At 35.3% G+C, this 24,082-nt stretch overlaps 1 protein-coding gene across 3 annotated transcripts in view; it reads left to right on the forward strand.

The window, feature by feature from the left end:
• LOC107193720 (centrosomin) overlaps positions 1-24,082 on the forward strand; it is a 49,696-nt gene that overhangs the window by 1,691 nt on the left and 23,923 nt on the right. For 2 of the 3 annotated variants that reach the window (XM_015583222.1, XM_015583223.1), the window contains exons 1-2: positions 3,345-3,612; positions 13,784-13,839. In XM_015583222.1, coding sequence (XP_015438708.1) covers positions 3,491-3,612; positions 13,784-13,839 — 178 coding nt within the window. In that variant the 5' untranslated portion in view covers positions 3,345-3,490. Of the gene's footprint in view, positions 1-3,344; positions 3,613-13,783; positions 13,840-24,082 lie in introns of those variants that run through there. The other variant, XM_015583224.1, reaches the window with a different exon arrangement.

The raw sequence follows: 24,082 nt of genomic DNA on the forward strand, positions 1-24,082 counted from the left end.
TATTGCAGTGGTTCTCAAGTCATATCTACATTACATGTTGTATTTAAGACATAAAACAATGGAGTAAATCAAACAGTTTAAATAAAATAGCAAAATGTGCATCGTACAATACATTATAAATTTTGATATTGCATATTACTAGGTTCTATTAATTTCTTGATGATAATAATTATACAACATTTATACCCTAAAAATTTTCTAGTACGTGTAAACATACTGCATTAATGATTTTTGCCGCTTATACGTGGGCAGCTTATAGTCCGAGCGGCAAGCATCATTAGAGTGCGCGTGCTAATTATACATTTTAGGTGCACCTTATACCTGAATTTTAAGCGCCCAGGCTCATTTTTGAATCCTAATACATATTTTTAAATAAGAACTTTATTTTTTATTTGCTATATTACGAGATTTACATATGAATTTAGGAAGTGGTTATTTTGGCAATGATTAATATGCTGTGTAAGAAGTTGTATTTCCTGGAATGGTGGAAACGCAGGATTAGTTTTATCAGAAAAGTGGAATCATAAAACGGGCGATGTGCTGGGCAATAACCACTCCGTAATCTATCGAAGCCGTACACGTCAGAAATTTATGAAATTTCCTTGATTCGGAGTATACATTATCCGGAAATTTCGTCATTGTCTGTACAGTACTCGAAAATTCATAAACACTTTACTTAAAACACAAAAAAAATATAATTGGGGAACAATATTGAAGTAGTTTTATTGTCTGTGAACCAACCTAATAACAATATTCGAAATTCGTTTTTTCTACTTTCTCTTCAGATTTTAACGTATCCTGCTAACTTTAAGGAGTAACATATATACTGTATTATCTAATAAACCTCGAAATTTAGAAACCAAGGGAATTATTTCTGATCAGGTGACGACCCCTTGCCTCTTATCCAAAGAAGATAAAAAAACCGCTAATACAATATAAATATTTTCTTAATCTTTATTGTAGTTTTGTAAAAATCTATGAATGGGTGAGATTTTCATGGTGAAAATAAGAGATATAACATTATTACGCGTATGTGTGATTCGTGGATCGTAAGAAGAATTAGCGGCAAATGAAGGTATGCATAGATTTTAGCTATTAATCATTTATATTGTGTTGATATTCACGATGATTCAATTGCAGCGGGCTCGTCATAAACACTTTTGGAAAAATGTTATCACAACGTTGAAAAGAAACTGACCTCCGGTCAAAGGCTCATAATACGGTCTTTCCATTGTGGTAGGTGGTGATGCATTCACACGTTTTCTTTCTTTTGTTGCATATGTGCGCATTAAGTCTCTATGAGTTATACATATCTTCAAGTTCTAGGTATTATTGACGGAAGACGTATAGTAAACTACTCATGTTTCAGGTACTGGTGGATTGTCCAAACTCTGTCCCAGTTCAGTGTCTCCTTCACTTGAACGTCAATCGATGTAAACATGGAAAGAAACTAAAACATTCCAAATGTTAACAAAAACCTGTAATTTTCCTGTTGGTAAAAACAGCTACCTAAAGGGAAGGGTCTATACAACTGTGTCCCTCGACACCAAAAGTATCCCTCGACACAAAAAGGGTACCTTCTGCGACCACCACTATGTGCCCACCAACAATACTTAACCAGGTAACTGCGGAATTTACATTTAAAAATCCCTTGCGGGATGCGTATTAAAATCAAGCAGTGACGAGTATACACGTCGAACGCAGGACAAATGCTCCTATTACAAATTTTACGAAAAAACTAAAGCAGCACACATTTTTATTCGATAAAATATTAACAATTCATTGTTAACAAGGTTATTGTTATTAAAAACTTAAAAATTGTCAAAAAATAATAAAATTCATAAACATTACAGAAAAATTAAATTAATAAATTAATTCTTCTGAGGAACGCACTTTACGCAAAACAATTCGGGGAATATCAGTTGCATCGAGGAAAATAATCAACTCAGTTTGTAAGAAGCTATACACTGTACGGCGAATAACGAAATAACCGATATACCAAAGAGAATAACAAACTTTTTGTTATAAAATACACCGCAGTTCTGTTGGTAATATAAAGGAAACATACCACTAAATGACGTTTTTATTACTTCTAACTAAAATTTGCAATTTTTGTAGTAAATGGTAATCTTTTTGTTGCACGACGAGTATACTCGTCAACCGCAACCGAAATAAAGTTTTGGATTCACTTGTATACACGTCGAACGCAGTTAACTGGTTAAGTAGCTTCATCATTATTCCTTTTCTATCAACTTAAATTTCTCCGTTGACGTTATTTCGATCAATCAATCGCGATGTTGTATATACCCGTATTCACCAGGTTCCAATGAGAAACACTGCGTGTGACCGATACACGCAGCAAGCGTTTCGTCTCATTTCATTTCGTCTGCTTGCAAGTCTTGCAACCCCCCGCTCTTCTCTGTTTTTGTCATTCGACTCTCCCTCCATCCTATATGCCGTCTGCTCTTTATCTCGGGCGCAGCCGTCTCGCTCTTCCTTTCCCAAATCGCATGGGAGTTCGCTGCTCCGTCTCTGTCGCTCTTCTGAACCGCGCGTTACACGAATCCTCCCGACCTTAAACCCTCCACACGTTGCTCCCTGCTGCCTCCCGATCTCTCCTCCGTCTGTGCGCGGCCGCACAGTTGCGTTCAATCCGTCGCTGGAGCAAGAGGTGTCGTGGCGTCGGTGTATTCTGACGAAAATAAACGTGGGTTATCGCTGAACAGACTATCCCACGAATCGTCGATTACAAGACTGGAACTGTTCCCCGATCGTTCTTCCTAATCCGCAGTTCTTGATAATCTGTTCGCGATGGAGGACGACAGACCGGCAAGAAAGCGATCGCTTTCGTCCAAGAGGACGGTGTTCAAGTACAAACTGCTGATTCAGTGACAGACCGTGTTGTGTTCAGAAGTGAACAAACGTTGTCGCGTTTTTCGTCAATTTTGATCTTCGAACTGAATTTACTGAAATTCAAGGGGACAGTGAACTGGAAGGATAGTGTCCGCGGATAAGTGCACGCTATGGACTAGTGTATCATCCGGCGTGTCGTCTTAACTCAGAGTTATCTTCTCATTGATCGGTTCTGAAGCATATAGGTCGTTCGCGGTTTGGAACAGTTCCGCTTTCGGCCGAGATTTTTTTGGACCGTCCGGGTAGATACGAAAACGTACCACATATAACCGTTGATATTCACTATCGACAGTTGATCGTTAAGACTGACTGGACACATCGATATGCTCGCCTGAGACTCTTTCGGGAGTGTATTGACAGTCCGTGCCAAATAAACGTGCCAAAGTGTTTCATTGAAAGTACAAGTTTTTATTAGTATTATCTTAGCGTAGACTGCTGTTATCGTTGTTGTTATTGTTATTCTTTTTGTACTGTTTCGTTTGTAAGCTCGTTTTGTACATTATATACCGTGACTGAAAGGGGGGAGGACTCTTTGATTAGTGGTACTTTGTACTGGCGTTATTTTTAAACGCAACCGATGAGGAACAATTACCGCAATATGTTTTTCGCTGGCTACGGATATTCCAATCAACATCAGAACAGCCCACCGTCGCCGGCCAGGGCTAGCGTATGGGGTGGCGTTTACAGCCCGTTTCGAAAGTGAGTACATGTATCTGTTGTACTTTCTGCCAATGGCAGGCATCTACATTGCTCCAATATGTGGTTACTGCAGTGACCCTTTTATGCATTTATGGAATTTACAAATACATGATAATGCAATAAGAGTGAAATTTTAATGCAAAATTAATGGAATCATTTTATTTCTGCTCCAATACGTCTACATTGCCTCTTTCATGCATTTATAGTATTTACAAATGTATGATGATGCAGTAAAAGTGAAATTTTAATACAATATTGATCTAGTCATGATTTTATTTATTAATTGATAAAAATCTGAGTCAATTTAATGTTATTTTGAATAAATTAGTTTTCAAAAGTTTAATTTACATACACAGTCGCAGTCTAGCAATTCATATTCTTTTAGATCGATTATGTATTTAAATTTTTATTTTAGTATAAAATAAATTAATAAATGTGTAGTCATAAATAAGTGAAGTAAAAGTTATATTATATCGACGTGTCCTAGAACATATGTTGCGCAACCTTGGTCACTGTTATTGGTTTTTTATTGTAGAGGATAGCATTCTTCTACAGTGACGGTAGAATAGATTATGGTGGAATATAGTTCAGAAATTATTTTCTGTTTTTTTTTATTATTTAGTAAGCTTTAGTATCATGATTTTCATTTTAGGTATGAACGTAAATTATTCACTTTAATTTTGGATGAGCTTAGAAAAATTTTTAATGTATTCGATCTAGATTACATTTACAGTTATGTATAAAGATTCTTGCCGCTTGAAGCTTGGTGACTTACAGTACAAACGGTAAGAATCATCTGAACGCTGTATTCCCTGATGAATTGAATTTTTGTTTATTAGCATTGACGGTAATTGATTCCTTATGAGAGAAGCTAACTGTATTGAGTTTGTTTAGCAGTAGGACTGTAAAATAGGTCGTATTCGCTATATTTTATGCGATGCGGAGAAGCGTTCGTCCCATTTCGTTTCATTTTACTCCACTTTGTCCCATTTTTCTGGTGATATGACGTCATTCTTGAGCAAGGTACACCTTTATACATATATGTACAGAGTAACTTCAAAAAAATATCAAGCATCAAAATAAGTTCGCACTACTAATTAATTTATTTCTGCAAATTAGTCACATATGAGACATAGAAAGACTATCTTACCTGTTGACATTAGATACTTGTAATCTATTGTAAATTATAATATATTGTGGATCGAGGAATTACTTGAATAGTACTATTTAAACGTTATTATTCACGTAATGAATTATCTTTTTTTATCAAAAGTAATTATCACATAATTGCACGTTAATTTATTCAATCCAGGAAATCCATTGTTTCCGAATTATTTTATCATTTATCTTTTAATGAAAAAAATGTTTAAATCGTGCAATTCTAAAGTGCAATATTGAATTTCATGTTGGAAATTCTGTAGTAGATATCATCTTATTTTAAATAATTAGTTCAAGCAAAATTTTATTTTGGAATAATTTATTTACTCTTAATATAAAAGGATATGATTTTCCTAAGTCATTTTACAAATATTGCTATTATGACTTCTATTTTTATTTACTTTTCACTTTTTGTTTCAAGTAATTTCTGTTCAGGTTTAATTCATAGATTAACTTGCAGTATTTACTTATCTTGACAAATTTTGTAATTTGCAATTAAGTAAATTTTGTTCAAATGTATTAGAGTTGTTCGCACAAACATAGTATCATGTTTATTTTTCACAATAGGATCTCCCACAACTAAATTTCCATGTCTGTAGAACATTTTTGGGATAATACAGATACATTTGAGAAAACACTATTTTGTAAAAAAAATCTTAAACAATCACTGTGTTAATCTATACAGTACTATATATAGCAGATTGGTAATTGTTATTAATTATACAAAACTACTTTCGCCCACCTCTCGAATCTTAAAATTATCTTCGAAAATGTTCCAAAGAGTAGTCGTAATGAAAGAACGAGAAAAAAAGTTTTCATGGCGGAAACGAGTCGGTGGATTAAAACGACGAAAGCAACATAAAAGATGCTTACCCTTTCGTTATCTAAATTTAGATTGTTTTTCGTGAATATTTTGGGGCAAACCACGCTCTGTTACTTTTTCGATGCGTGACGGTTGGGTTCGGTTTGACAGCTACGAATAACAGCGACAAATGTTTCATTGTACGGCTGAGAATCAAAGAAAACTGCTAAATGCAGGTTTCTTTGCTCCGTGCATGATTTAAGTTCTGCGAAGCTCGGAGTCATTGTACTTAACAGATGTATTCAAAAGTCTGATGTTTTTGATTTTTTTATCCTTTGTCGTTGATAAATATGATTTATTTGACATGAACGTACAACAAATTGAATACAATCAAACTATTATTAGTTGAATACAGAGTTTTTTATTTTATACAAATTTCAAGTTTCATGAAATTCAGATTTGTTTCTTCAATCAAATGTGCTTGAAACGGCTGAAGTATTCCAATTTTCTGTTTTTGCTTTTATTACAGAGAAATTATTTTTAACTTAAAATTAGAACATTTGTCATGAGGTTTAATTTAATTGTGAATTGGCGAATGATTCAAAATAAAGGATAGATATTAGAATATTTATTTTGGATATTTAATTATCTTTTCTTTGGAGTAAGAAATTGCTAAGTGATGATGTTCTCAAAGTATGACTGATAAAACCATACTGACAGAAATATGACGACCTTGAACAGTGAAGAGTTCAGATGAACCCGACGTGGAACATCCTAAAAAGTTATGTATACGCTTGAAAAACATTCTACATTTTTTAACGTTAATGTATCAAATATTTACTCTGACCATTGGAGAAACATGTGCAAATCGTAAAAGTATCGAAGCCTTCACCTTTTGTTATTGTGAAACTTCATTCACTTACTTCAATATTTAATTAGTGTTATAGTAAGTACTTTACAGTCTCGTTAAAGTGGCTAATAAAAACTCAAAGCACATGTTAGAATAAACAATGTGTGAAATATGAAAAGAATAATGTTAAGAATACTGACATTCACAAGTATACAATCACTTGAATTTTATCTTAATGAACGTTTTTTTATTATTTTTACTGAAACTTTTAACTCTTTACTCTTATGAATGATGCAATTGGTTATACTGTTTAACGAAGAACTTTTTCTCTTTTGTAGCGTAACAAACATTATTTAATAATTCCTTTTTAACAGTCAGGGACCGATGTTGGGTCAACTATGACCCATACTCAAGTTGAAGTTATACGTATTTTAGAATTGCTTTCTGAAATACTAAACACCATTAAATGATAATTTGTATACATAGACAAAGAGAATGCGTTTAAAAAATAAAAATTTCTCATTTTTTACTTTGTCTATTTACACAGTGTGTATACAATTTTATTTGTGTAAATGAATTCGTTCAAATATGTTTCATACATTTCACACATTTTGCAGCAGAATGCATTTTCTATTCGCTGTTATTCAGTTTATTATATTTATTGTAGATTCGAGACGACGAACCCGTATTTAGTATTCAAAAATTTACTCACTATTAGCGGGATGATTGACTAATTTCGTATACCTAGTGTAAACGATTTAAATTGTAGGATTCTTGTATGTACTACGAAAAACATTGCAAAGCGTGAGTATCAGAAGGGGGGGAATAGGGTTCAAACGACGAATTCTGTTGTATACACGAAACGACAATGAGTCATGAGTAAGCTATGGTGATTAATAGTTTGTTTAGCAGGCCATTTGCACAGAGCGAGATATTGCTTCGGAATAAATCCTTTGTTTGCTTATTATTATACCCAAATTATGCTTCGACTTAACTTCTTTCACACGGATCCTAATTCATTGAATCCATAATTAATTTATGCAGATGTCTCTCTTGCTTCACATGTTAATTCAATCTACAATTTCAGGAAATTAAATGCTAATTTCAGTGTACCTTATAATATTGAAGAAAACCTATGTCAGAGGAAACAAAAATTTTATTTCATTCACGGTTCGGTATACTCACTGTTTTTTTAGTATTAAATTTTCTTCGCCGAACGTGTCACGGAATTTTTGTTAGCCAACCGGGCTGAGCTTTCCATTGTCTTTCACGGGAGGAAAATTCCGTTCCGTTTTCAGCCGGAAATCTGTTGGGAAACAGAGGAAGCCTTCCTATTTATCATCAGAGAGGTCGCGATACGGCGATCTTTGTGCACGGTCGAATGGTCGCGCGAACGTCGAACGAAATTGCATCGATCTATATGCGCATAGGTTTTCTCCCCAAATGTCGCATGCATTCATCGAGGCTTTAATCAATTCTTTTTTTTTTTTTTTTCGCCCACCGGACACCCACGACGCAAAGAACGCGACGACGGTCTGAGGCCCGAGGATCGCTGCGTGAGCGATGCTTCCATTCGACAGGGCCGAGCTAATTGTTTAACCGGGCAAGTTAATGCGTTTAACGATCCGGTAATTGAGGGAACTTTGCACGTCAACGTGAACGCGCTCGTTCTGATAACGTTCAACCCGGCGTGGTACGGGATGATATAAGATTAAACTCGATTTACCGGTGTTCGAGTGACAATGGAAGACAGTCCACGTGATTATCGTTGCGAAAATAGATCACCTTTGCGTGTAATTTTGTTGGTACATAATTGGTATTAGGCCGCAGAGTTAGGCACAATTTTATTTGAATAATACAAAGTGAAATGGTGGTACAGACTCCTCTCGATTATCGTCCCGAACTTGGGTCCGCGCTAGGACAATAATCTTATAGGGAGACATGCTTCAGATTCTTGTAAATTCGTTTTTCGCCCGAAACCCGGGCTTTGTCAACAAAAACGCAGGGGCAACAAAGTGTGCACTTGACAGGTTTCACAGACCCCCCACCCAATGGTAGGGATAACGCCTGGACAATAATCGTGTAGAACAAGCTAGCTCGAAGTCATTTTTTGATTCTCAATTATATTTTTTATTATAGAATTTTGTAAACTAATTTGACACCAGTAGTTTACTTATATTGCGATTTAGCGATAGACAAATGTATTTTCTCAATTCGATTTTAATGCAGGCTCAACTTAATTTAAGGAATAGTGATGCAAAAGTTTATCGAACAGAGTACGAGGGTTAAGTAAGTGGCATGGATTTCTTCACGTGTTGTGTTCGAGGTGTAATCAGTACAAAATATCTTGAAAAGTTGTGTATTCTGCAGGGCGAATGCACCCTTTAGAACTGGTTAAAGTTCGCATTGCGTGCTCCTGTTCGGTCCATGCCACCATATCTGCTCTCGAGTATTGATTACTTACACAACCACCCTCCATCTTGCCAGATGACGGTAACTCTGTGCGTCATTCCATCAAATTGTTTTCATTCTTACTATTTTCTCTGTAAATAGGATTGTCATAAGGTATTATCTAATCTATGTTAACGAATGCTCCATAGTCGAAATCATAATTTTGTTAAAAAAATGTTATTTAATACGGTTCTCCTAAAAACTTGAATAAAATTAAATGACAGTTTCATAGAAATTTGAATTTGCATACATGTTCGCAGTTTATCTATTAACGTCGTAGTAGTTACTTAAAATAATAAGTATTCTTATTTGTAAAATTTGAATTTTATTTCCTTTAATTTTTTCTGTTCTGACTTACATATACATATGTATAGTCGTTTAAATTAGTAATGAAGAGGACATAACATTAACGACGGGGTAGTTTCAGATGTACGCCTCTACTTGAAGAAAATTATTTAAAAATGATTATTCAAATATGTTGCTTTATTGAGCCATATAATTTTTCGAAAAATTTTCTGTTGGTTTCTTCTATGAAGCAACAATTGATTTCTAAACAACTCTGGTATTCCGCTTACCACCAATTGATATTTTATGTTTTCTTAAAAACAAAACTAAGATTATATTAATATTTTTAACAATAATTCTGTAAATATTTGATCTTCTTTGACTGAAAAATGTTCGAAGTCGAATGACCCTGAGTAAAAGTAAATTAACGTATATCTTCATTAAAATTTACAATTCAATTGTAAATTATATAATAGGTATACATGTCGTAAATATGTTTTTTTAAGTATTTGCACAAGCATTTGAAATGTTTCATTTTAAATATTTATTTTAATCTTGCATTTCAAACATTTATTCTGATTTTGCATTTCAAATAATTCATTATCAAACATCTGTATATTTACATTTATTATTTTAAGATGTGGAGATTATTGAAAGTTCTGATTGAGATGTCTCTTAAAGTATTCTATATTAGGGTACGCCCGTAATTGGTCTTCGTGCCTGGAACGCGACAACTCTCTCGTTTGCATGTTACGAAATGCGTTATGAATTATGTAACGTATCTCTATTTCGATCAACTGCAGTTTTATCAACTACGCAGATGGTCTGTTTATACGTTTTTAATTGATTTCTACACTGGGTTTTTGATGCTTTGCAATAAATTGTTGTTATGAGTTATCTATTATAAACATTGTAAACATTATATAGAACTTTGATGTACGAATTTCACCTTCAACATCACAAAAAAACAAGATTATATTCGAAGGACGTGTACAAATAAAGAGAATATATAAACATTTATTTGTGACTTTGTTAAGCTTTTCACTATACTCAATTTCAGACCAATTGGGTACGCTATAAATGCATAAAATCCATAGTCTATTTCTAATAAGTAATAAGATTTATATAATAAGTAGACTGCGGATTTGATGTATCTATAGAATATCCAATTGTCTGAAATTCAGTAGAATAAAAAGTTTCGGAAAATTGATTTAGACGTTCTTTTTATTTCGAACCTATTACAACCCTTAAGAGGGTAAATAAAGTTTTCTTTGCGTCCAGTTACAAGATATCAATTCATAAAATTCTATATTTGCATATACATTTGCAGTCTAGTAATAAGTAACTAGTAATACAACTTCCATCTCCACCAGTTAAGGGGTAAACTTGAATTTTTCGTTCTTCAAAGTCGAAGAGACCCGTTCATTTCTCAGCCCCACCAGTCTATTTACAAACTGCAAGACGCACGTAATCCGTTCACCTTGCGTACAAGAGCCGGGCCCGCGTGTGTAACCGTGGATATCCTCTTTTCGGCTTCACCCCCCTAACATCCGACTCTGATATATTAAGCGCAACCCTTACGTACGCGTTTAACCAATCCGGATCCAGACTTCTCGGAATCTCTGGACGCGTCAGAAGTCGCTCAGAACGACGACGATGGGGAGCGAAAAGCGGCCCGCCGCCGATATTATTATTGTGGTCCTCACGAGGCGGGGTTGGTTCGCATAAAGGAGATTTTATCCGTGAAATTCGTCCTGTTCATTAATTCATACGGACGCGATTTTTGAGCGTCAGGCTCGAAAGGAAGCCGATGTTCTACGCGTTTTCGGGTAAGAAGACCAACATAACAATTTTGGAGTAAAGGAGAGTAATTAATGTAGAAATTTTATTTTGAGAGTTGAATAGATGTGAGGTCATTGAACGAGTATTAGATGCACCAATTAGTAATTGACTATTTTTTAAATTGTGAGGCGACATATTTTAAATTAAAAGTATCTTCTCGATCTTGAGTTGAGTAGGTAATAGTAGTGTATCATGCGAGATAATCACTATAAAGTGAACAAAATACAATAGATCCTAGACTTCTATAGAAACGAATATCGATTCCGTTAAGAAATATAGGATGACATATTGGTACATACCAACAGCTTCCTTGAGACTGCACATACACATTCCAGTGTTGGATCAATTGATTGTAATAATTATTTGACTGTGATTAATAACTTATTGTGAATACGTGAACAGAGGACAGTAAGAGGGTTAAATAAAAATGTATTCCTATAATGAATAATTTTAGTATGTAAAAAAGAAAATATATATAAATAAGGTCTATTAATTATAGACTCAAAAAAGTGATCCATAAAAACATATTACTTGTATAAAGAACCATAATTCATTATGACGTATCAATGTGCAATCGACGAATTATGAAAGAAATTGTCGAATCACGAGGCTCGAGACACGAACCACCGTGGTAGGAGACAGGTTTGGGGTATACCAGACAGCGCGGGGCTTGCAAATAATAGCAGAACTCTTAGAACTTGTTAAGATCCGCGACAACCCGACTGGAGGGACGTTATCCCGTTAATTACTCATTTCACGTTTCAACACTGGCCAGCAGGAACTTATTGCTTTCACGCAGTTTGAAGTAGCCTCGCACGATAAATCACTGACATGTCACGCAAACGGTTTTACATCACGTCAAGCCCGTGTCGTTCGTTAGAGCGATGAAAATTGCAATCAAAATCTGGGTCGTATTTAATTATAACGAATCGCTTCTTAAGAATCGTAGACCCAGACTGAGTGAATACGAGCCTTCGGTTAGCAGTTTAATACCACGAAATGCATCATGTGTACAGTACTCTGTCTCTTTTAAATTGTTAAATTAGAATTTTTTGAATAATATAACATAACGTGAGATAAGATGTAATTATCACTTTCAATCGATCTTAAAAATAAAAATTTTGTATCTAAGTATACTTACACGATGCATTCACATCCCCCTTTATGCACATTAGGATATCTGATTTGTTCGAGAAACACATGTTCCTATCTCTTACATAGGTTGTATGTATGAATTGCATATTTTGCACCGTGTTTATTACTTCATAATAAGATAAAGGTTGCTTATTAAAAGCTTTAAATTAATATTCTTTAGATAATGTTTGTACAGGGTGATAAAGTAAAGGGGTTATAAGACTTTAGGAATTTATAATACTCACCGAGAGGAGTAAAAAACGTTTAATCAACATTGGCCCTAAAGTCATTTCTTTCGGTGTGAAATTAATTTTTATATTTACGAGCGTTCAATATGATAAGTAGACTGCGGATTTTTATACGAGATACGAAAGGAATATTTGAAAGAATGTGTACATCGATCTATGATTCGCAGATATGAGTTTTGTATTGAAATTGAAGGAAAACATGGAATATCTGTAACAAATCTGAAAACGAACTTCTGCATTTTCTTTTGAAAGAATTGATCTTAGGGCTTTTACTCCTCTCGGTGAGTACTATAAACTTCTACAGTCTAAGATCTTTTTTTTATCACCCTCAATGCAAGGAAAATTAAATAGTAAGAAGATGACCTTTTTTTAATTGAAATAAATTTAAATTCATTTTGTTGAAATATGCTTATACATATTTCTTTGAAAATATGACAACTAAACATACACATAGAGTAGGTTTTAATGTACCATCAATTTCTCGATGCAAGATGTGAGTCTATCCCCTTAATCCCAACGACATTCTTTAGATTACTGCCGACTGGGCTGATTAATCTCTTGTGTATGCGAAAACTTCGTCCTTCCGAACCGATGTTTTGGTCTTAGCCGAACGTCGCTCTGGAAATAGAAGGTAGCCTTCATCTTGATCCTTTTTAAAAGTTTTATCTAATTTGGTCTAGTTCGTAGAGTCTATTTCCTGTGGAATCACAAGGCACCACGTGCCTGTGCGCCATTTTCGGCCCTATTCCGAAAATAAAAACAGTTTGAGCGACACTGGCGCCCTTTCATTATCGTCCCGACGAAATGGCTGAATAACGTTTTGTCACTCTTCGTTATTTTTTATTTTTCAACTATTGCATTCTAGAACCTGAATACTCGTTTCTTGTTACATAAATATGTTGTTACAATCGAGGTCTGAGAATATTAATTTGTTATTATAATCGTAAGAATGAAATTTGTGGACAAATTAATTTATGCATTCTTGTAAAGTTTCTTTAAGATTGCCTCGGAGATATCAAATGTAAACATGAATTAAAATTGAATTTTTAATTATAGATTAATTAAATAAAAATGCACTATTTAGTTCCATGGAACATTTTTTAAATATAGTTTACAGCAATATTGATTTGGAAAAGAGAAATTATTTGGTAATTATTGTGTTGCTGTAATACATCTTTCAGATCAAAACAAATAATTAATTAATTGTGTAAATAATCGAATCTGTTCAGAGTCTGAAGTTTCATTAAAATGTGTGACACTTAATACATAATGATTTAACGTTTATCTTTTCATTGTGAATTTTATTTACGTTATACATACTTCCATTTTAATTCGTCCAATTGATTTGGTAACAATAGGACTAATAAAAACTAATCAGTATCTTTTTCTTTTTTGTTATAGTACCAACATGTCACTACAAGACATTACAATGAATTCAACGATGCAAATGACGAATGGTAAGTTACAAATCTCTTCAGGTTCAAGCTAACAGTATACTAACTTCTATATTTTTTTTATACACAGATTGCAATATTAATACCAATTAAATTATAATCAAATTTAAAAAAATTATTGTTATGTGCGTCAATGACAGAAAAGAGAATCTGTTATCAAGAAATTAATTATACATAGAAAAAGCTAGTAACAATAAACGTTTGTTAATAAATTGTAAGTAAATGTTTATCTAGTTATCAAGAAACTAAATGTTTGTAACACTAGTTCTTGAATGTAACATATTCGAAGACACTTAAAAAAGGGGAAAGTATTATTGAAAGGAAACATACACTGCTTGTTCAGTATGGACATAGGATACAGTTTTGGGTTTCATTGGGTAGCTTCCGGTATTGCTTTTTGAAGACACTGCTGAGGATATGTAAGACTCTGCAACTGGACACTTACAGAGTTATAACCAGTACTATAACCGGTCATAAATTCGGCAGTAAGACTCCAAATGTCACAAAAGTACTGCAGCACATACTTAGGAGGTAAAGTTTCGGAATCTGGTAAACAGATGTTCCTACAATGTATATTCGTCGTCTATATGGGGTGTATGAAAAATGTTAGTCAGAACTGTGAGTGCAAGGTATATGCGTAAGATGTGTACATAGTATAGTTTTGTATCGATTATCCTTTAATCATCACCCTTAAATTTCTAAGTTAAGTTCCAATATTGATTATCTCGACATCTCTGGCTAGATCATCTGTTCTCTAGATTCGTCTTTTGGAACTATGTATGTAAATCGGTACATATATATCATGTTACTCATTTTTGAACTAAAACTAACAATAAAATACAAACCTTAACAGAGTTTAATACAGTTACAGTCTAACTTTATTTTTCATCTAGTGAATTAATTAATAGAGGAAACAAAATTTTGTTCAAAATTCTCCAAATTTGATAATAAAAGCGTAAATATTAATAAATCCCAGTACTCTATTTTTTATATATTTTATGTATCGTGCGTATAAATAGTATATTTATCTTCGCAAATGATCCGTTAAAAGTCACGTTGTGATTCAAGGATCAATGGACTCGTTAATGCTTTTATGTCGCAGATCAAGACCGATCGATCATCAGGATGGGCCGGATACAATTTTACGGTCTATGATCGAGGCATACCGTTGCATAAGAATCGATTACGGAGACGTATTTATTACTTATAGTCCCGTCCGTAATAAACGTGTCAATCTACCAGTGTCCCATCAGATTAGCTGATTACTTAAACGCTAGGTCACCGATATTGCTACTGACAATGGAACGATCAGTTACCTTATTGTTATCTCACTCTGCTGCTACAAAATGCATTACTGTTCAATTCAGAGTAGGCCGTAGACCAACCGCAGAGTACTTTTTTATATGAAAACTGAGAGATGATTTCGACATGTAGATATCTCAATTTCGTTTTTTGTCCAAAGTCCGAGTCTGGGCAACAAAGTATGCGCTTGACAGATTCCACGCCCCCTCTTGATGACGCCTGGACACTAATCGTGTACAATAAGCCAGACGATAATCGAGAGGAGTCTGTATGTTTTATTAATTTGATTTTCATTCAGGCTCAATTTACCTAATTGAAGGAATAGTGATCCAATACAGTAGAACTCCACTGATCCTAACTCCATTTATTGGAATGAAATTTTAGTTAGTGCCTGATTTATTGATTTCCTCCTGGGCTTCTATTATCCGAACTACTGTCGAGCCCCCAGTTATACAAACATCTGCATCAGTTAGAATGTACACAGTAATTCGACACATTAAAAAAAGTCACGACCATGCTTTATTAATTCACGATGCATTACGAAATAATTATTCCCGTAAATTCATTTCCAAATTTATAAGGTTTGAAACATTTTTATAACCAGAACAAGCAGCAAATGTGTGATTGAATCCACTTGTCTGAACGTGAGTTCCGGTTATTCGAACGAAAAATCGTAGGTAATAGGGAAAATCACTGAACTCCTATTATCCGAACGATCCTGTCATACGAACTGTTTTATTCCTCGAAAGGGTCCAGACAAGTAGAGTTTTACTGTAGTTTATAGAACAACGCACGAGAGTTACAGTGCCCTTTGAAGTTAAGACGCATTCCGTTGTGAAGCTAGCAACGACAATTCTATTATCCTATGTAATAGAGTCCACGAGGATCCGCAGGCGGTAGCGTCTCTGTAATTGCATCTATCGCGATGAAAACAGGGCAACGAACCTGCTTCCTCGTGGTTACAGCTATTTTACGTCCACGCCGACGCAGACGTAATCTACCGTCTGCAACAGGGGTGATCACACCATCCTGGGTCTCAGACGTTATCTTCCACCTCGTATGTCATAAACAACGTCATCTTATTTGACGAAAATTAATCGATCCTTAGGTATATCTATTATCATCGTAACTTCAACTCTGACCTGTAAAAATTTTTATCGAACCACAAAGAGTTTTCTACGATTATTCGAGAACTATGAACAATCTAGCTCAGAGGTAGCCCCGACGAAGTAGTGGCTAATAGCCAAGTCGCGGTCTGGCTAGGCTTGGCCACCGCTGCTTTATAGTAACGCATAAATTTGGCCCTTGGTAAACGAATCCGTGCCAGAGCTGGCCGACATTTCGCCCCGGTCCCATCCACGTTTCCGTGATCCAAGATCTATAGATACGATCGCACGTGCCCGTCGTTCCGTCCGTCGTGCGTTTTGTTATACCGTCTCGCGAAATACAACAGCTGTTTCCCGGCTCTCTTTTAATTCCTCGACGAATTCTACAGCGGTCCTCTTGTTCACGGTATCGGGATATTGAAATCTCGATGAACGTCGGTTGAATTTCGATGAACGGGATTAATTAAACGCCACAGACCCTCTTTTGTGGAGAGTCGCTTGGGGATCGAATAGGGTTTGGCGCGCGAAGAATTTCGCGAATCCTTCGGTGCATTGGAAATGTTAATGAATGTATTTGAAGTGGATCTGTGGAAATGTAGCATTGTAGCCTTAGACGATGATAGGATCAATAGTTTACGGTGGAATTTTAATTGTATTGCGTCGGTTTTCAGTAGGTACTGGGATACATGTATACTCTCGTTCGTTAGGGCCCTTATCAGATACGTAATAAATGTTGCAAGGGATTACGAAATTGATGGAAGTCTGAAATAAATATTGTTTAGATGACATTAAACCTCAACGGACAAAGTTTATGTTACTATAAAGTTATAAACATGGTCTAAAATATATAATTTTTACGAAATATCACATTTTCTTCATACAGACAAAATTATCATCTTCCTCCTTCGCCTTAAATGGGTGCTAAAAAGACGACGTATCGCCATAAGAGAGGCAATAATTAAGAAATCGCAAGAGAAATTAAACTTTAATTTCAGTGTCCGCTTTTTACGTCGCTTTCGAGAACTGGAAAAAAGACTTTAAAGATGTGTAAAGGCAGAAAGGGATTACCTTCATGATGATCGTCTGGATTTATAGTGGAGTATGAACTCCATTTATGCGAACAAAATTTTAATAGTGCTTGATTAACTAAATTCTAGCTAAGTTTCGCTGGAACGAAAAATTATAGATGGTGGCAAGAAATACATAGACTCCTATTATGTATACAGTTGGCCATGGAAGTATTCGGTCAGCTTAGGCATTAAGCGAATTTTGTATGGAATTTTAATTAGGTTTGCAAATAAAATACTATATCAAAACCTATTCCTAATGAACATTTATTAATTTATTTTACAATAAATATTCATTCGGAATAGGTTTTGATATAGTTTTCTTATTTACAAATCTACTGACAATTCCACGCATAACTCGCTCAATGCCCTAAGGTGGCCAAACACTTTCGTGAACAATTGTGTATGTACGACCTGGTTATACGAATCAACTGATCCCCCATAATAATGAACTCATAATAATAAAGAATTATAGGTACATAAAATTCCCGATCCTTGTGATCAAGTACCCTTGTCCCCAGAGCAAAAAGACTTCTGGGCATCCATAGAAAAGTGTTTTTCGCGATCTCGTATTACAGGAAGCGGTGGTCCATTTATTTCGGTGGATCCGCGACGAGAAGCGCGAGGGGAACGAGGTGTCGCGACTCTGTTCTGTATTTATTTCTGTAACACTGTGCTCCTCCGTGGCGGCGTTATTCGCCACCTTCGCGAACATTTCGACGCTGTCCGACGCGATGCTGGCCGACTGATATCAGGCACACGGGGTGCATTGTCCAATCGAACGGACGTTGTTTGTTGGCCCAGCTGGCCCGGCTCTCTTCTATCATCTAAACTTTGCCCTGTGCAGCCAGGAATGCGAAATCTGTATTGAATACCAGAGTCCCTACGAAGCCACTCGACCACCGCTGTTAGGCCAACTTCTCGCCATCTGTGCGCGAATCCTTCTTCGTTGTTCCGCATAGTTTCGGCACGAAAGATATCGATCACAACACGATGTGTTAGAGAACCTCTACTATTCGGACATTTTATTGGAATCACTTCTTGCGTTCACAATCAACAGACAGTTGTGGTGGGTAATCAGACGGCATTCAAAATTAAAGCAGACATTAAAAATTCCCTTATGTATACCCAATTTGGAGCTCAGACTCACAAACAAAGTTAAAAAAAATAGTCTCATACTGAGACGGATAACGAACTCGGAATGGTACGTAGGAAATGCGGAGATACTCACTTTGATGGGGATACCAACAGTACAAGACACCGTATTTGATATCTCGTTTAGACACTACATACACTCTCTTAACCAACCAAATCCTGACATTATACACACTACTTCTCAGATATCCAACAGAAGACTTAAACGAAATCTTCCTCTAGATATAATAGACCGATAAGAATCTCATATTGTGCCTCTTCCATTAGAAGCATTAATGATGTCAATCAATTTTTAATAAATTTCAAATAACATCATGGGACGATAATTTAATTCTATCGTGTGTATAAATAACATATCTCTAGCTTCACTCATAACTCAACAGGGGGTGTTGAATATATCAACTCATACTGAGATGATCTATACCTATGTATATTCTTATAATTATTCGGATACATTCAGGGTACTCAGCGTAATCATCACACTCGATTATGATGTCATCATACCTACATATAATGATCATATTCATTGTCAGTATAATTAGTGTATATCCGAAGATATTCATGTATCAATTCAAGGGTGGTTTTACCAGATATTTTCTGAACTTCTAAATACCTCAAAAACGTATTTCTGACTTACATCATTCATGTTTTCAAGGGCTCAATTAAAGACCAGTACACGAGGGTTACTGTAAATATCCGTTAAATTGCATATTCTATGCACAGGGATCAGTGTGTTCCAATCAGGAAGTATTATACGTAATTTATACGAACTTGTAGCAGGAAACTAATATAAAGGGGTAATCTATTATAATCAATAGACATCGGTTGAGGACTATTATAAGTGGCATATCTGAAAAAACTTACGATGCATTCTCCTAGGTACATTTTTATGTTTATTGAAGTAAGGTAACCAAATTACAAAGAATACTAGAGACAGATAGAGAGTTCTATGTGCTTGAACGTTTTTGATATAAAGTATAAAATTATGTTTGTTACGTAAATTATGTTTGTTATGCTGTAATGAACGGTAACGAACGTTAGTGTCATCATCTGCCATGGAAGCATAAACTCCATAGTGTAGTCATGAACCTCGCAATTAGTATAATACTTAGATCAATGAAGTTCAAGCGCCACACGTATCTGGATGTTTAGCACAGTAACGATCATGGTATAATAGTTAGTTAATTGTTCGTCTTTAACCCACTGCGACCGTGTCATTTTCATTTATACTTTGACATGATTGGGATTGAGCCAGCCGCCTACATGTCTACTAAAACCTGGTGTCTTTATAAACCGAATGATAATTCAGGCGCTAATGCTATTTTTGTGTATTAACGCATGTGTCGGGGACGATAAACTCGAATCTTTGGAGTCCTATAATTCCAATTAACTTAACAGTGATTCTGCAACTTTGAAAGTTGTGTAATAATCAAGATCTACAGATAAACTTAATAGTTGGTATTCTTGAGAATAATTATATTTGAAATAAGTTTATCGTTGCTATTATTAGAGCCGATCTTTATGCAAAATTTTCCGCTTTTAAGATTGTATTTTCGAGAATGAAAAATAATTAGAGATTTAATCCCTTGAAGAAGGGGTGTATTAATCGAAAAGTACAAAACGTATTATTAGATATTGTTAGTACTTTTTTGAACCATATTTCGCACATTAACTTATCCTAGGAAAGATCCGCAGTCTAATCAATACTACAACTTTTATGTTACATCACAGAATTATTTTTGCGAATTACGTGTTTCTTCGTTGTTTATATATTATAGAATTCTGGAAAATTGTACTTTAAAAAATCTATTATAAATACTTTAATAATATGATGTCGAATTAAAATTATGTAGTTCAGAGATGAATTTATTCGGAGATATTTTAATGATGCATAAGTTCATGTTTGGAATCATTGCAGAACTTCATTAAGCTATTCTTAACAGATTGGCGAAAATATACTGAAAAGTAAGGAAATTATGTTAGATTTGTAATTAAGACACCGGCGAGTCTCGTGCAGCACTCTGTTTCACTAGTTTTATCGTTTTATACGACATTCCGCGACATACTTATTTCGAATAAATGTATAAAGGGCGTAGGGACGTAGAAGAAGAAATGGTTTAAGGGTACGCGAAGTTCAGACGGACTTCCATCGTTAATTTGTAGCTTTATTCTCAATTTCGCTGTCGAGGACACTCGTGATACTCGGTGAATCTATGTTTAGAAGAAGTTACTAGTGTGCATGCCAGATAAATAGGCGGACAAAGCAAAGAAAACAGGAAGACAGAGGTGTTATAATTTGTCGCGAACTTGTTTCTAATTCTGAGAATCGTTAATACTTCTTGAAGAGTATCGATTTTACACTTGAACCTTGTTTATTCGTATATCGCTTAACTCTTAACTGGTGAGGTGGAAATTTTATTACTTATTACGTATGCATTACATTTGCATTCTCATGTAAGAAAACATTGAAATAAACAAACATCTCTTTACGTGACTGTTGAATAAAAATAAAGTAGGCATTCTAAAAATATTCATGGAGTTCCTCAGACCTCATCTTACGAGTTAAGGGTTATCCAATGCTCGAATATGCGAACAACAACAGCTAAGCATATTTAGGTTAATTTCATAACATAAGACGCTACCTTTTAGATAAAAAGACGAATAGGGAAGGAGAGTATATTTTAATAACAAATATTGCAACGTCTGTTGATTTACAAACAATCCATAAATGGTATGAAAGGCAGCATAACACTTTTCCATAAATTTTTGCATAAGGAATGATATTGGGAAATTAATATAGAAATCGAGTAAAATAAATACATCTATTTTTTTGCATTAATGTATGTAGATGCTAGTGTCTATGAGTATTTGGATAGTTGGTAGAATGTGATCAAGTTCCTCTTATAATCGGTATTATGATCAATTCTAAATGCAATTAATTGAATGTCGTCTTAATAGAAGTAAATTTACAAATATTTTGAATTGTATTGTGTTGATTGTACTGTTAATAATAAAAGACAATCTTGCTTCGAAATTACCGAAATGTTTGTCCGTGGAAACTTCGAATTTGAAGTCTTTCCTGGAGTAGTTCTATCTGCATCTCGTAGAACTACCCTTAGCGCTCCGAATTTCAATGATATGCAACGTATCCCTGCATCGGCCGTAATTTTACATGAAAATTTCTTTATTTCCTTCATTATTTGAAAGCTCATAATCTTAGAACTTACAAAATTGTTTAAAAAAATAAATGTTTGTGAAATAACTGATACCATTAGCAGTGAAGGCTGGGCTCTCAAGTATTCCGTTAATATTACTCTAAGTAAAGCCCTCCTCAGATTACCAGAGCACAACTAATAAGAATTTATTCCACAAAATACTTGTACAAATTTAGACCTAATCCAAAAGATCATTGTTCTCGTTCGATCCAAATCCGCGCGTATTCTCCGCCGAAACGGAACAGAATTAACCGACTCTAATATCGATCACAGATGTCCCCGCGACTCGAACACGAACCACGGTGACCCACGCGCGCGCGCGCGCTACCAAAGGGTAGCGCACATCGTGTCGCAATACTGGCGACCAGTGCAAGCGACCCGAAATAACCGGGCGAAGTCTGACCGTCTCCGATCCCCGACACGTCGCCTAACATTTAATAGGCCGACCCTAACCAGCGAAATCAGAATCTCGCGTCCCCGGGTCATGTTCGGTACGAGTTCGGTGATTTAATTTCAGAATCAACCCGAACAGACATATCGAGAGACTGGAAAGAGAGAGAGAGAGAGTGGCCTATGCCAAAATAAAGATGGTCGAAACTCCGTTCTGGCTTAAATGTGTCATCTATAAATACGCGAGCGTCGAGTCCGCACCGATGATCGTCTCAAACCTTGGAGTCCAAGCTTCTGCAACCTGCACCGATACCCGAATTGCGGAAAACGGTGGATCGATGCCCGGAAACGCTGGATCACGACTGGGACCGACCCACCCCTTCCGCGTCGTCGCTCGTCTTCGCGGACGTTTAGTGGCTATTAAACTTTGCCCGACAGTTCCGCGCGCGATCTTCAGATCCGCGTGAAAGCTTCCGTTTTGCGGGCTGCAGAGTCGAGGGGGTGGAACATAATTGCGAAAGATTTTAACGCCAATCATAGGGTTGATATGAAAGGGATTGAGGGAGAAGCTGCAGGGGGTAGTTAGGATGGAGCTGATGGATTTGTTGACTGGCTGTCGCGGAGAATTGGAATACTTAATGAACAATAAGTTTTCAACTATTTAGGATTGTTGACATGTTTAAATAATTTGCGCAAACTGACTTGTGCATTACACGTTCATTTCATATGCTTGCACGGTTAGTTTAATTTTCTGCATTGCTATCACATTTTGTGGCTAGTAGTTTTTGATTAATCAGTGGATTGTATATTTTTTTTAAATGGAAAGTATGGATGAAAATGAATAAACATTGATAAAATTCGAGATAAAATTAGTTCAGTGCCGAGGAGCCTTCGAACAGTCATCGTGGATTTATTGTATTTTGAATTAAAAATGTCCCTTATATATGTCTAATCCCACCAATTATATTTGTCCCCTTGATAACCAGTATGATAAATCTATGCTTTCTGCAATGTATCACTGAATGTTTCAATAAAAAAATATCTACTATTGACGTTTGGTGACAGACATCTCTTAAACTATAGGATGTTAGGAAGAAAAAATTGACGTAAGTTTAATTTAGGGTTTAATTGTTATCTCAATTTTTTACGATCTCAATAAATACTTTAAAAACTCGAACATTGCACATGTTAATTAAAGTTTGTAGTTTTAGTCCTCTGTTTTATCGCATATATAAAAAATACGTTTTTTCTTTTGTTAAAGTAAGTATTCAAAGGGTCTTCATGTTCCTCCTTGATACATAAGAGCACATAGAAGCAGTAATTTACACTCGCAAGGATTTACTCACGTGCAGTTCGACACTGCACAGGAACTCCATCAGGGGTGAAACTGAAGTGGAAACAGGAACCTACTAGAATTTCCCTCGTAACTATAACCATAAGAGGGAAATACGTGTTAGATGGATACGACAGTTTCCGGTGATCGATCTAACATTTCAGCCCTGTATAGGACTAACTTCTTGTAAGTGTTAGACACATGAGTTTAGAGTTCACGTGGTTCTGCTGTAACACAGTACTACCATACTCTTTGAAAATAATTGATAATTTAAGGGATTAATTATCTGAATATCATCTGAACTAAAATGATAAAAATTTACCAAAGAGGTTTATTAAAGATAACTGGTCTTAAAAATCACCTAACACGACTCCCCTGGAAAATGAGCGAGGATGTATGAAGTTACAGCTTCGAGAAAAAAATATATGGAATTTGAAGCAACCAAAATTATGAAAACTTACCAGAGAGGTTTATTAAAGTTAACTGACAAATGGTTTGGAAGAAAAAATCGACATTGCAAGAGTATAATGATCATAAACATCGGAGCTATCGCTGTACGAAGTGGAAAACCGTAAATAATATTTACTAGCTTTTAAATCACCTGAGGCGATCCTCATTGAAAATGTGTGGGTACATATATAGGGTAGATGTTCCAATTACTGCCACCTTAAGATTGTA

This window comes from Dufourea novaeangliae, unplaced genomic scaffold (assembly GCF_001272555.1).
Source record: "Dufourea novaeangliae isolate 0120121106 unplaced genomic scaffold, ASM127255v1 scaffold25, whole genome shotgun sequence".
In the NCBI taxonomy this organism is placed as follows: domain Eukaryota; kingdom Metazoa; phylum Arthropoda; class Insecta; order Hymenoptera; family Halictidae; genus Dufourea; species Dufourea novaeangliae.